The sequence below is a fragment of the Salvia miltiorrhiza genome, chromosome 8 (genome assembly GCF_028751815.1).
Source record: "Salvia miltiorrhiza cultivar Shanhuang (shh) chromosome 8, IMPLAD_Smil_shh, whole genome shotgun sequence".
Classification (NCBI taxonomy): domain Eukaryota; kingdom Viridiplantae; phylum Streptophyta; class Magnoliopsida; order Lamiales; family Lamiaceae; genus Salvia; species Salvia miltiorrhiza.
In genome coordinates, this window is record NC_080394.1 from 16,522,237 (window position 1) to 16,534,092 (window position 11,856).

Here is an 11,856-nt window from a genome sequence, read left to right on the forward strand (position 1 = left end):
ACTTTTATACGTGTCTGAATAATTTGCAAACAATAATCAAATGAACGAAAAGCGTAGGTTCTGTCCTTCCATAAAGATTAGCATAACACAAATAGTCTTTCTTTCTTTTTTATAACATAAAAACTTGCATTTAATCGAATAATTTAGATCGTATAATATCTAGAATGGAGGAGCCTCATCATAGTTTGGATCCATCGCCTCTCGGATTTTGAGTCTCTAATTTTATTTTGCTAGCATGGTGGAATATAGCATGTGATAGATGAAATGACACATAAATAAAAAAAATTATTTGAGTGTAGGAAACTGGTAATCCAGCCAACCTGAATTAAGGTAGAGCTGAAGGGATTATACATCTTTATATATTATATGTACATTTACTGCCAAAAAGATTGAATTATCTCAAGAATGCAGAGCTGAAGCTGTCAATACCTTCTTATCAACTCATTTACCGCTAAACAGCATCAACCATGAGTCAACATTGATTTGGTCCGGCCGGCATGCTACTATCCTGCAACACTTATTTTGCAGCAACGACGTCTGTAAGCACCGCGTCCAAGTCTGCCAATCTGCAAGGGCGTAACAAACAATTGGAGCCAAGGATTTTGATGAATTTAAAATTTATAGTTGGTATATATGGCCTACCTGACATTGCTCAAGTCGGGGTAGATTGCTGCTGCTGCTTTGAAATCCTATTATACAGTATATAATAATGCACCAAATCAACTCTCCTCTTTCTTGGTACGGAATAAAATAAACAACGCGCTCACCTGGTTAGCAGTGGACGATGTATAAGAAATCACACACGACATTCCTGCTCCAGTTGCAGCCTGCAGCAATGCAAATGAAGGTTTAATTTTTATTTTATTTTTATCATATAGTAATTGAAGGCAAAAGTGGATGGAAACCTGCAATCCGATAACACTATCTTCCACTACCAAGCAATTCTTTTCTGAGACGCCCAGTTTCTATGAAAGCATGCAACACAAACTTGAGGAGTCAATGGGAAGAATGAGACTAGGCTTCTTTTCCTTCACATCATCACCTAGGGAAGCAACAAGTGCAAAGCTTATTACCTTGGCGGCTGTCACGTAGATCATTGGATCAGGCTTCTTTTCCTTCACATCATCACCTAGGGAAGCAACAAGACCAGAAAGAAACCATTTCCAAGTTGTATATATATCAAAATCTTTTGTGATGAGTCTCATAATGAGCTCAACATACCAGAGAGGTTCTAGGTCTAAAATGTGTAGTTTTGAGAAACATAAGGAAGCTCTTTCAATTATTGGAGAGTACCTGCAAGGAAGCAATCGAGGCTTTGGAAGCGCTCCTGTATTAATACAAGCTATGAGACGATAGAAACAGCGGATGATGATTTTGGAAGAAATAACGGATCTCATGCCAAAGTTTTCTCACCAGTAAACCTTGATCGTAAAAGTTAAATCACTAATTAAACTAGAACTTGAAAAGAGGATTTAGCATGTATGTATGTCATATGGTGAGAAATAAGGATAAAAAGTTTTACCAAGCCAATTAGATTTTCTAAACACAGGACAACTGAACTTTTAGTTGCAGCAGAGCAAACGGCTAGCTTTCTTCCCTAGAGAAAGAAAAAATGAGGTTAGCATGCACTTTGTTATGCTTTGTGATACGAAATAATGGTAAGGTGAGAAAGAATGTGGATCGTGATTTATCTTACAGAAGCTTTTGCCTCATCCATCAATCTCAAAACTCCAGGCCTGGGCTCAACCTGCTCCACATATTGGACATTGAGAAACAAAGACAAAAACAAAACAAAAACAACATAATCTGATGCGCTTACTGTTCCAGATTTAATTATTTCTTTGTACCTCTCCGTCTTCCAGTCCTGCACAAACATTAATTCTTCAGCTTCGTGTCCCAAACCAAACGCATAATCTATAGTCCTTTACTCGAGACCACAAAATAGTTTATTACAGATGAGCATGACAACATATACTCTCTTAAAAAACTCTCAACTCTATAATCAGATGCATTATCAAAACAATCAATCCACAAAATAGCTTAACACTCAACTTAGCTATTCCTCAAAACATACATTGTTCAATCAAAAGCAAGCATTCTCTCCACTTCTCAAATGAGCTTCTTCACACCTTCTTTAATAATACTAAGCCAAAAAAAAGCACCTGAAGAATGTCAATCAACTTTGCTCTATCCTCATCGCTTTCCGGCGCAGCATCCGAAACTGTTGAAGTCGGCCAGCCATGCTCCTTAAAATACCTGCGACAACAAATTTCTCAAAACCAAAAAGAAAAAAATAAATCAATTGCAGAATCGGAGATCTAACCATCTCATTTTGGGTTTCCCGCCACCAATCTGATTCTGCAACTCGTCATAGAATTCTGGGGTCCAATCAAGCGGCCCGGATGACGGCGACGACGGGCAGCGGACGTTAAAATGCGCAAATGCGTCGTTGTAGGCTTGGCGGTGGAGATGCTCCGACTCCAGAATTACGCCGTCGCAGTCGAAAATCAGAGCTTCAAGAGCCCTAGATGAGGCTGAGGCTGTCACTACTAGGCGTCTGCAGCTGCTGCTTCTTGCAGTTGCGGCGGAGATGGTGTGATTAGTTCTGCAGAGAGAGAACAGAGGAGTGCGGGAGGAGAGAGAGGGAGGGGCAGAGAGGTTGGGTGGGAAGAGGAAGACGGCGGAAGAAGCCATGGATTGTGTGTGTTGTGTGTGTGGCTGAGACCTTTTCAGTTGGTAACCGATATAACGACCGTTTTGTTTGGTGTTTTGAGAAATACTAATATTTCAGTCTATATTGTGAAAATAATTAATAATTTCCAATCAATTTAAAACTATACTGTAATTTTTTTGAAGAGATATATTTTTTTAAAAGTTAATAAATTTAAACATGAGATCTTTATTCTCAAATATTAACCCATAAAAAAGTTTTTTTTTTTTTTCTCTTCTTAGTTGAGAGCCTCCGTTTTTTCTCCTCGTTGAGAATCCTAGTATTTTTCTTGTCTATTGTTTTTGTGTGATCATGGAAAAGAGAATGGCGGCTCTAGATCTATCGACCGAAGAGGATGAACTTCTCATCGATGATGAGATTATTAGTGATTCGAACGTGGCAGTCGATCTATGTTTGGTGGGGCTCTTCCTTACTGATCAACCTATCAATTTCAACCTTATGCGAAGTCGCCTCGCGTGCGTGTGGAGACCAGGTAAGGGAGTTTTTATTGAAAGAAATGTGGCAATGTCAATTGATGGACCGGCGATCGCATGTTTTGAAAGAAATTTAAAGATCGCATGACATTACTTCAGAAATGATGTACTATGATGTAATTACCATAATTTTTTTTTTTTTGGGGGGGGGGGGGGAATATGTTGTTACATATTTAATTTCCAGTCGAACCATGTATTTTTTTTTTTTTTTACAAATAATGGATTGATTCGAGATTGTAAACTATAAATTCATATCATATATTATTGTACTAAATTCATGGTAGTAAATATGACTATACATTCATGATTAAAGGTAAAAAAAACCTGCAGAAATGGTGTACTATGAATTAATTGCCATAATATTGAAAGAAAGAGGTTGTTGCATTGTCGACTAGTGTTTCCACCGGTTTAGGAACCGCCGGTTTCGGGCTTGAACCGGCGGTTCAGGGTCGAGAAAAATTGAAACCTAAACCGGCCCGCCTGTTCTGTTGAAGAGCCGGTTTTCGGGCCCTGAGCCGCCGGTTCCGGGTCGGGCCGAAATTCGGCGGTTTCCGAGCTTTTCCTTTTTTTTAGAAAAAAATATTTTTTTGTATTCTTTTTTATGAAATTAAATTATTTGTGATGAAATTTCAAAATTTTTTTACTTAACTTAAAAATCTTAAATAATATAATAACCCATCAACAACCAAGAGCTTATTGGAAAATTCACTATAATTTTGACATAGATTAAGTTTTTTATAAAAATGAGCATTTTTAGTTAGAACATAACAATAAGGTCATTTTTATGTATTAACACTTAAAATTATATCATAAAACTAAGATGTGTATTCATGTTGTTAAGGAGTTTGATGCACTATCTTATGCACAATTAATATATATTTGGTTCTGTGACGATGAAGCGCAGTCTGTTGGTAAGACGCTTCTCCTCCAACCAATAGGTCGGGGGTTCGAGTCACCTTAGGAGCTAGAGTGTGAGTGAGTTTTTTCCTTTATTTGGTTGTAACAAATTTTTTTTAAAAAAAATATATATTTGGTTCTGTTAAGTTGCGAAAAAAATATATAGAGTATACATTTGTTTTTATTCATTTTTTAATATTATGACCTAAATTTTTTAGTAATGATTACAGTTGATTCCATTTTACCATCTTAATTCAGATTAATCATTGTTGTCAAAAAAAATTCAGATTAATCATTTGTTACTCCCTCCGTCCCTGAAATAGGTTTCTTTTTGGGGACGACACAAATTTTAAGAAAAAGTAATAAAATGTTTTGATAATGGAGAAAAATGTGTTATAATTAGTATTGAGAATAGTGAAAAGGTGAAAAAGTGTTATAATTAGTATTAGGAGTGGTGAAAAAGTGAAAAGTAAGAATAAATAAAGTATTATTAGTGGTGGGATAGTTGTCCAAAAATGGAAAGAAAGAAAGAAAAACTTATTTGGGGGACGTCCCAAAAAATAAAAAAAGGAACTTATTTCAAGGACGGATGGAGTATAACTTATAAATATTGCGGAGTCAGGAAGTTGATTGATAGTGGGGTCATTGGACCCTCTCGAGATTATCAAAAGTATTATTTGCAATCTTCTTATAAAAGATGATGATTACTTAACAACTTTTATAAAAAGTAGGGTTAATGGCCTCTAAATCCTATAACTATTTTGGTTTTCGCGTTTTGCATCGTTTTCAGAAAATCTGCCTCAGTATATATATCACAATTAATCCTCCAGTCGCGATTTGCATTCGGCGAAGTTTTCCGGCAACATAACTTAATCTATGTGGCATTTCATTTGCTGACAAGGTTGATTATCTACATGGCAATTACCTGTTAATTTTTTTTAATGACGTGTAGTGCAACGACGCCGCTGCTGAGGGTCGGCGAGGCTGTACTGCCACCCATCAATCTCTCTTCTCAATTTCAAATCCCCTGTTGAGTCTCAACTCACACCGTTTCTCAAATACGCACGACCCACTTCCCTCTTTCTTGCGAGTTCCGCTGCTGCCGCCCACCTCTCGAATCCGGCGACCGTCGACACCACATCCTTGCCCAACGACCTCTCTGAATACCCACGCTCAACGGCTCAAGGTAGAGGGGCAAGCCCTAATTTTTCCAATTTAGAGGGTCGCCGATGCCACCGTTGTGGCTTCTTCTCCGATGAATGTCGGTGTCACATCCTTGCCCAACGACCTCTCCGAATACCCACGCTTAAGGCAGAGGGGCAAGCCTTAATTCTTCCAATTTAGGGGTCGTCGCCGCCACCGTTGTGGCTTCTTCTCCCTCGCTCTCAAGTCGCCTCTCTCTCATAATCAATTGGAGAAGAAGGGAAGGGAGTCTTCCTCTCATTTATGAAATCAAACCCGTCGTTTCCTTCCTTACAAATCCGGTGATGCTTGCTGTTTCTGATGTTCGTCGGATGCACGCCGACGTCCTCCTCTTCCTTTGAGAAAGCTCCGGCGATGGTGAGGTTCAATCCAACAGAACCCTAATTATAAGATTAGGGATGTAAATTCTGAAAAGACCAAAAACGACGATGTTTTGATAGTAATTAAATCAAATAAACGTGAGAAAAAACGACGCCGCGTTGCCTATCGGAATTCTATGCCACGTAGATTAGTCCGGCTGCCAAGTCAGCTTCAATTTTTCGGAAAACTTCGCATGATGCAAATCGCGACAAGAGGACTAGTTGTGATATACTGAGGCAGATTTTCTGAAAACGATGCAAAACACGAAAACCAAAATAGTTATAGGATTTAGCTGCTATTAGCCCTAAAAAGTATATATTAACATTATTAATAAAACTATTATGCAAATGTTTCGAAATACTTCCTCCATCCCGTGAAGTTTGAGTAATTTTTTTTCGACACAAATTTTAAGAAAATTAATATTTTATGCCTTAAGAATGATAGTAGAAAAAGTGAATACAAAATAAAAAATTTATGATATAAGAAAAATGTTTAAACTTCACGGGACAATCCACAAAAGAATAATGCTCAAGCTTCGCGACACAGAGGGAATATGAAAAATAGGAGATACATGTTGTAATTTCTAAAATAATTATGTTTATTTTATTTTATTTTACTTTTACTTGTTACGTAATTTAATACTAGTAAAATTCTATTAATAATTATTACTTATTTTTAATTTATTTTTTATTTTTACTTTAATTATTAATTTTAATGAAAAAACTTAGACCCCATTAAATGTCCGGTTGAGCCAGCGGTCATAAAAGGATATGGTACATAGCGTTTATATATAATGATAATTGTTAATATAAAAGCAGATAGCCAATGATGAAACAGAAAACGAAATAACAACACTTCTGTTCGCAATTACTCAAAAAAAACACTTTTGTTCGCAAAGAGAAAATGCAACGACTGAAATGGCAGCAAAAGTCTCTGCTGGTGTGTGCAGAAATAGAACTCTTCCCTCACTATCAATTTCTCATTTCCACCCTTCAGGAAAAAAAAAAAAAAGTAATACTGACTCTGCAATTAAAAAAATGTTGCACATCCAAGCTTTGCACAAATTAAACGTACTTAAATCACTAATGTAGCAATAAATAATGTAGCTAGTAATGTACTTGTGATTTACTAGTTAATGAATATGATTAGGAAATAAACAAATTTTTTGTACTCTTGGGAAAATTCATTGTTGCCGCAAACTCAAACACAAACTAAAAGGAACCCAATTTTGAATCATCTCTATCGATGCAATGTCACTGAGTCTCTCTATAAAGATAGCTCTAACCTAAAACCCTTGTCAGCCACTTCAGATACTGATTTCCCTCGCATTTGGAAAAAATAAAAGAAAACTCAAGACTAAAAATCCGATCGTGGTACAACTTCTATAATTGCATCTACAAAAAATTATTCATTGAAATTCATGAAAATTGTAAAATATGACATACCTAAAATAAGGCGAAGTTTAATTCAAAATTTCTCGTCGGAAAATGACTAAAAAACCGCTGGTTCCGACCCAGCAAAGTGGGAGATTGGAGGGGCTTATGGTAATTTTCACTCGATACCGATTTCTAAGATTGACAATCAGATAGGACAGAAGGTAGGGCATGGAAAATCCCGAGATGATAAGGTAAAGGACAATGAATAATGATAGCACGAATCCATGAAAAAAGAAAAGAATAAATCAGCAAAAATTCAAAATATAATTCTAAAACGATATGTTTTCATCATCTTCTGCAAAAATCTTGTTTTATTACCACCAAATTAAAGCAAAACAACCCAAAATCAGAATGATGAGTACGTAATAAGCTACTGTACAAAAACAGCATAGGTTCCGTCACCTACACACTAAATAAAATAAATGCTACAGAGATAAACATCTTACATTAAATATATGTCTTGTCTCTCTAAAAGATCAATCCCAATTCCCAGGGCCCCCTACCCCCACCACCCAACCCCAAAAGAAAAGAAAAAACTAATCGATCTACAGCTTATATTATTATTGTAATTAAAAGGGAAAAGGACAAGAATTCCATTTTGGAGTGTACAAATTTTGAAAATATTTTAGAAAAAAAAAAAGAAGAAGAAGAAGAAGAAGAAGATGGAATTCGTAATTAAGGGTTGTAAAAATGGCCGCCGCATCTACATTTCCACCCAAGCGGCTTGTAATTGGAGTACCTGTTTCCGGCAGAAGACGGCGACGATCCCAAGTAATCGAGCGGCTTGACGGCGGCGGAGCTGGGTCCGAGACGGCTGTGGCTGGGCAGCGTGGGCACCTGCACCGCCATGCATGGGTGGCACTGGTTGCATTTGTTGTGGCAGCTCGGCGGCGTTGAGCCCAGCCTCGTTTTCTCCGCCGCCACCCAACCCTGCACCAACAAAATCGTCAGTGTGAATATGTGAATGTACAAGCAAGCATGCACAAAGAGGTTGTTGTACCCTGAGACTCTCGGAGCTGGGCTGTTTATGGATCAAGCAATGAGAAAATGATGCCAGAAAGAAAAGGGCTACGAGGATTAACAGAGAAGTCATGCCCATGGTTGCATCTTTTATTTATTTGTTTAATTGAAAAAGAAAAAAAAAACAAATAAAGAACTCAGCTCTCAATTTCAAATGCAGGAGAGAGTTTGAGAGAGAAAGTAGAGGGTTGTAGAGTGTAGGTCTGTAAATTTGAAGGAGAGAAGAAAACAGATTACCGGCGGAAGTGGTGGTGGGGGAGGGGGTTTGAAAACAACTAGACAGCGAAAAGAAAACAAAGAAAGAAACGGAGTTATATTTTGATGAGAAATATGTAAAATTGTGGAGAGCCAAACTTCTTTCTTTTACGCTATTGTGAGTAGCTGTGTGGAAAGTGAAAGGTCTTCGGCCCCTAACATGGATCAATGCTAAAAATTTGCATCGAATAATTTCAATGATGCAAAATTTTAGAGCTCTCTTGGAATGTGGGAAGCCAAGACTCTATAAGTTTTGTCAAAGGGTACGAAAAAGATACAATTATATTCATTCGTGTTGATACTCGAATATTTTAGATATGAATATGATGAATTGATGGTATTATTTTCGTTTTCCAGTAAGTGTTGCGTTTTGAATATCAAATCAAACTTTTATGGTAGTGATATCAAACTTTTCATTTTACTCAGATTTTTATTTTTAATTTTCATGTAATAATTAATTGTAAAAAGAAAAAAATGTCTCACTTTATTACTAATATAAACGAATTTTTAATATTGAAAATGTTTATTTGGATAGGAGGGAGTCAATCCTCATAAAACTAAAGAATTTGCATGAAAAATAAAAGATAAAATAAAGAAGTTTGATAGTATTACAAAAAGATGAGAAATTATAGTATAAATTTCAATTTTCTAATAGTCATGAGACATTTTCGAGGGGGGGGGGGGGGGGGAGAGAGAAATAGCTAGAGTGGGGGTAGGGGAAGTAGCTAAACGCTTCATTTAATGATGCAGATGACTTTTGTTATGATTTTACTTGAGGGTTTTGACTGTTGATTGATTGAGTGAATCAGGCTAATATACATATATATATTTGATGGTGGGTAGCATAGTGTTTGAAGAGAGGCAAATTAAATGTGCAAAATTTAGGGTATATTTTAGCTTGAAATAGACAAGTAGCGACCAGCCTTTAATTCCGAAATTGCACAAGCATGGTCTATGGGAATCATTGTTTGGAATGTAGGTAGGTTTTGCAGTTTCATCAACAAGTTAAGGCATCATTAAACTTAGTGTGCCAATCACCATTTCAGTTAAGCTTCATTCATTCCCATATGATCAAAGCTTGTCAGTCGGAATGGCCTCTAACTTACCATCCTATAGTTATAAATCTTCGGATTCTAACTCAATATTTAACTTCCATTTTCATTGGATTCTTAACTTTTCTTATTTTGTGTCTTCCTTTCTCAATTTATCTCTCGTAATAAGTTAGATAAGGACTTTCTCATCTAAGACAATTTGAGAACATTCACAGTTGCGTGCCAACATCTCCGGCTCGCAAGTGAACTCCTTCGTCCGAGCCACCAAGCTCTGCACAGCGCGAGCCCTACCTCATAGTCCAGCTCGCCCCATGGCCCTCGACAGCGTTTGCACACGCATCAAGCTCGTAGACAAGAACCGTGGTGCACAACCCAAGGCGAGAATACAACACCACAACCGTGGTGCACAACCCAATTATATGTATGCAGTGTGTGAGAATACAACCCAATAATACAACACCGCACGCAGGCGAGAATACAACACCACCTAAAGTGAAAAAACATCACCGCACGTAGGCGGGATTGAACTCAAGACCTCTCACAAGAGTCTTTGGGTGCCTCAGTTTTGCCACTAGAGCAAGGCCTCATTGGCACTATGTGTGTATATATATAAATAAATAAAAAAATATATTTTCGATCCATTTAGTGGCTCATTTTTACTTTAAATTATTTTATTATAAGTGGCCCATTTTATGAGGGGTGTTTACTTTTCATATAATTGATCAAATATATAATTGAATGTTTTTATCCTTCTTACTAGGATATCTTCAATCACATTCTTTCAATTTTCAAAGAGATATATAAATCAAGTAAAATGAACTCAAATGATATCAAAATTAATTCATCCTAGTAAGTAACAGATTAATCATCTTATTTTTGTATATCAAAATTAATTCTCCAAAATAAATATTCTTTAAAACCAAAAAAATAATATTTATAAAATATAATCTCTATCCCTTCTAAGTTCTAACTAATTTATTTCCTAATCTTGATCTGGAGCTTATAAATAGTGAGTCGCTGACAATGAGATTGGAACGAGTAAAAACTGTTCTTTGACATAATAATAAAAACTTTAAAATTTATGGTAGGTTAATTGGAACTACGTTAATTACCTGAAAGATGAAATGTACATCTAGCTTCCCACCTAGTCCACAATTGTCCACCATCTAATTGTTGTCTAGCCAATTTTAGAATGCTATTTATTGTAGGGGAGATAAGCCATATATTGGAATAAGGATGGTTTTAATAATAATAATAATAATAATAATAATAATAATAAATCATCCGTTTGCTTTTTAAAAAAATTGCAATTATTATGCAAAATACGTACTGAGTAGACTTTACTATTGTACAACAACATGCAAATTCATAGGAAGAGAAAAAACTGCATGAAAACTATATTTAACTAGTATCATCTATTTTTTTTATAGGGCAAAGGTGCAGATTCCCCCTGTAGTACACCCCCTAGAGCTTTTAGCCCCCCAAAGTCGGTCAAAGCGCGTTGACCTCCCCAGAGTCTCGGTTGAAGGGTGCAATTAAGTTCACTCGTTAAACGGCCGGTAAACGCCGTTTTCTTTAAATTTTTCTTCTTTTTTTTAAAAAAATTTAGTGGGCCCCACTCCCTCTCTCTCTCTCTCCAATGGATTCGCGATGCGCTCTTTTCCACTGCCGCTATCATTCTCGCCGGTGGCCTCTACTGGTTCATCTGAAGGTGGAGAAAGGCTTCGATTTGGATCAAAAGGTTTGTTCTTTGATTCTCACAACGATGTGCCGGCAGCTGAATTACGGCGGCGGCGGTGGTGGTGAAATTTTGAGGTTCTTGGATGATCTGAAAAATCTGGGTTTTAAACCAAAAAGTGATGATTTATTCAATGTAATTATGGTTTTGGTTCTAGGGGGAAAGGCATGGATGCGTTGGGATTGCTGAAACAGATGAAGATTGATAAAATTAGGGCTAATGTTATGTGCTAGAATTTGGTGCTTGATTGGTTGATCTGCAACGAGGAGTTTGAGGTTGCAGATAAGGTGTTTGATTGGTTGAATCTGTTGTGCCGCACCTGCCAGTCGCCAACGTCGTGGTCCGCCGCCGGCTCCAAGCTGGAAATGCGTGAGATGGCCGAGAATCACGTCATGCCGTGGTCGCCGCCGCCCGAGAGCTCGCTGAGCGGCGCAGAGGCTGTGGTTCACAGCAGAGATGCGGAGATTTTGAGAAAACGCGGCAGGGGCGATCGTCCGATTATTGTATGAAATGAAACTTTCTCGCTCTCTCTCTAAGTTTGAATTTTCGTATCTGAACTAATTGTCACTGATGCGGTGGTGAATTTCAAGACGATCTGAATATCTGCACGCCGTCGTCGGAGGCGACGACTGAGGTGGCAAGCGTCGCCGATTCCGTATCCAGAGGAGTATCGACGCCGCGGTGGAAGCTT

General features: G+C 37.4%; 2 protein-coding genes across 4 annotated transcripts; both read right to left on the bottom strand.

The window, feature by feature from the left end:
- Positions 1-41: 41 nt before the first annotated feature.
- On the bottom strand, positions 42-2,773 carry LOC131001428 (haloacid dehalogenase-like hydrolase domain-containing protein At4g39970). Of its 2 annotated transcripts, XR_009093929.1 has the most exons (12): positions 2,324-2,764; positions 2,163-2,256; positions 1,820-1,864; positions 1,697-1,747; positions 1,523-1,597; positions 1,294-1,327; positions 1,074-1,129; positions 906-965; positions 768-827; positions 643-689; positions 430-566; positions 42-320 (listed from the first exon to the last, which is right to left on the bottom strand). XR_009093929.1 is itself a non-coding variant. In XM_057927826.1 (11 exons), exons 1-11 carry the CDS (start codon positions 2,692-2,694, stop codon positions 518-520), a joined length of 942 nt encoding a protein of 313 aa, XP_057783809.1. In that variant the 5' UTR covers positions 2,695-2,773; the 3' UTR covers positions 42-517. The 2 variants fall into 2 exon arrangements, 1 of the variants encoding a protein (XP_057783809.1); XM_057927826.1 differs by having other exon boundaries at positions 42-566; positions 2,324-2,773.
- Positions 2,774-6,425: 3,652 nt separating this feature from the next.
- LOC131001442 (EPIDERMAL PATTERNING FACTOR-like protein 1) lies at positions 6,426-8,579 on the bottom strand. 2 transcript variants are annotated; one of them, XM_057927841.1, is made up of 3 exons: positions 8,101-8,579; positions 7,840-8,030; positions 6,426-6,654 (listed from the first exon to the last, which is right to left on the bottom strand). In XM_057927841.1, the coding sequence occupies exons 1-3, from the start codon at positions 8,197-8,199 to the stop codon at positions 6,636-6,638; spliced, it is 309 nt and encodes a 102-aa protein (XP_057783824.1). In that variant the 5' UTR covers positions 8,200-8,579; the 3' UTR covers positions 6,426-6,635. The 2 variants fall into 2 exon arrangements, with proteins under 2 accessions (XP_057783824.1, XP_057783823.1); XM_057927840.1 differs by lacking the exon at positions 6,426-6,654 and having other exon boundaries at positions 7,394-8,030; positions 8,101-8,572.
- Between the last annotated feature and the right edge of the window lie 3,277 nt (positions 8,580-11,856).

Excerpts from the sequence above, each read along its gene's own strand:
- LOC131001428 (XM_057927826.1), bottom strand. The coding sequence starts at position 2,694 with ATGGCTTCTTCCGCCGTCTTCCTCTTCCCACCCAACCTCTCTGCCCCT. Across the intron at positions 1,748-1,819 it reads AAATAATTAAATCTGGAACA|GTTGAGCCCAGGCCTGGAGT; the intron begins GTAAGCGCATCA and ends TATGTGGAGCAG. Across the intron at positions 1,598-1,696 it reads TGGATGAGGCAAAAGCTTCT|GGAAGAAAGCTAGCCGTTTG; the intron begins GTAAGATAAATC and ends TTCTTTCTCTAG.
- LOC131001442 (XM_057927840.1), bottom strand. The coding sequence starts at position 8,199 with ATGGGCATGACTTCTCTGTTAATCCTCGTAGCCCTTTTCTTTCTGGCA. Across the intron at positions 8,031-8,100 it reads CCAGCTCCGAGAGTCTCAGG|GGTTGGGTGGCGGCGGAGAA; the intron begins GTACAACAACCT and ends TTGTTGGTGCAG.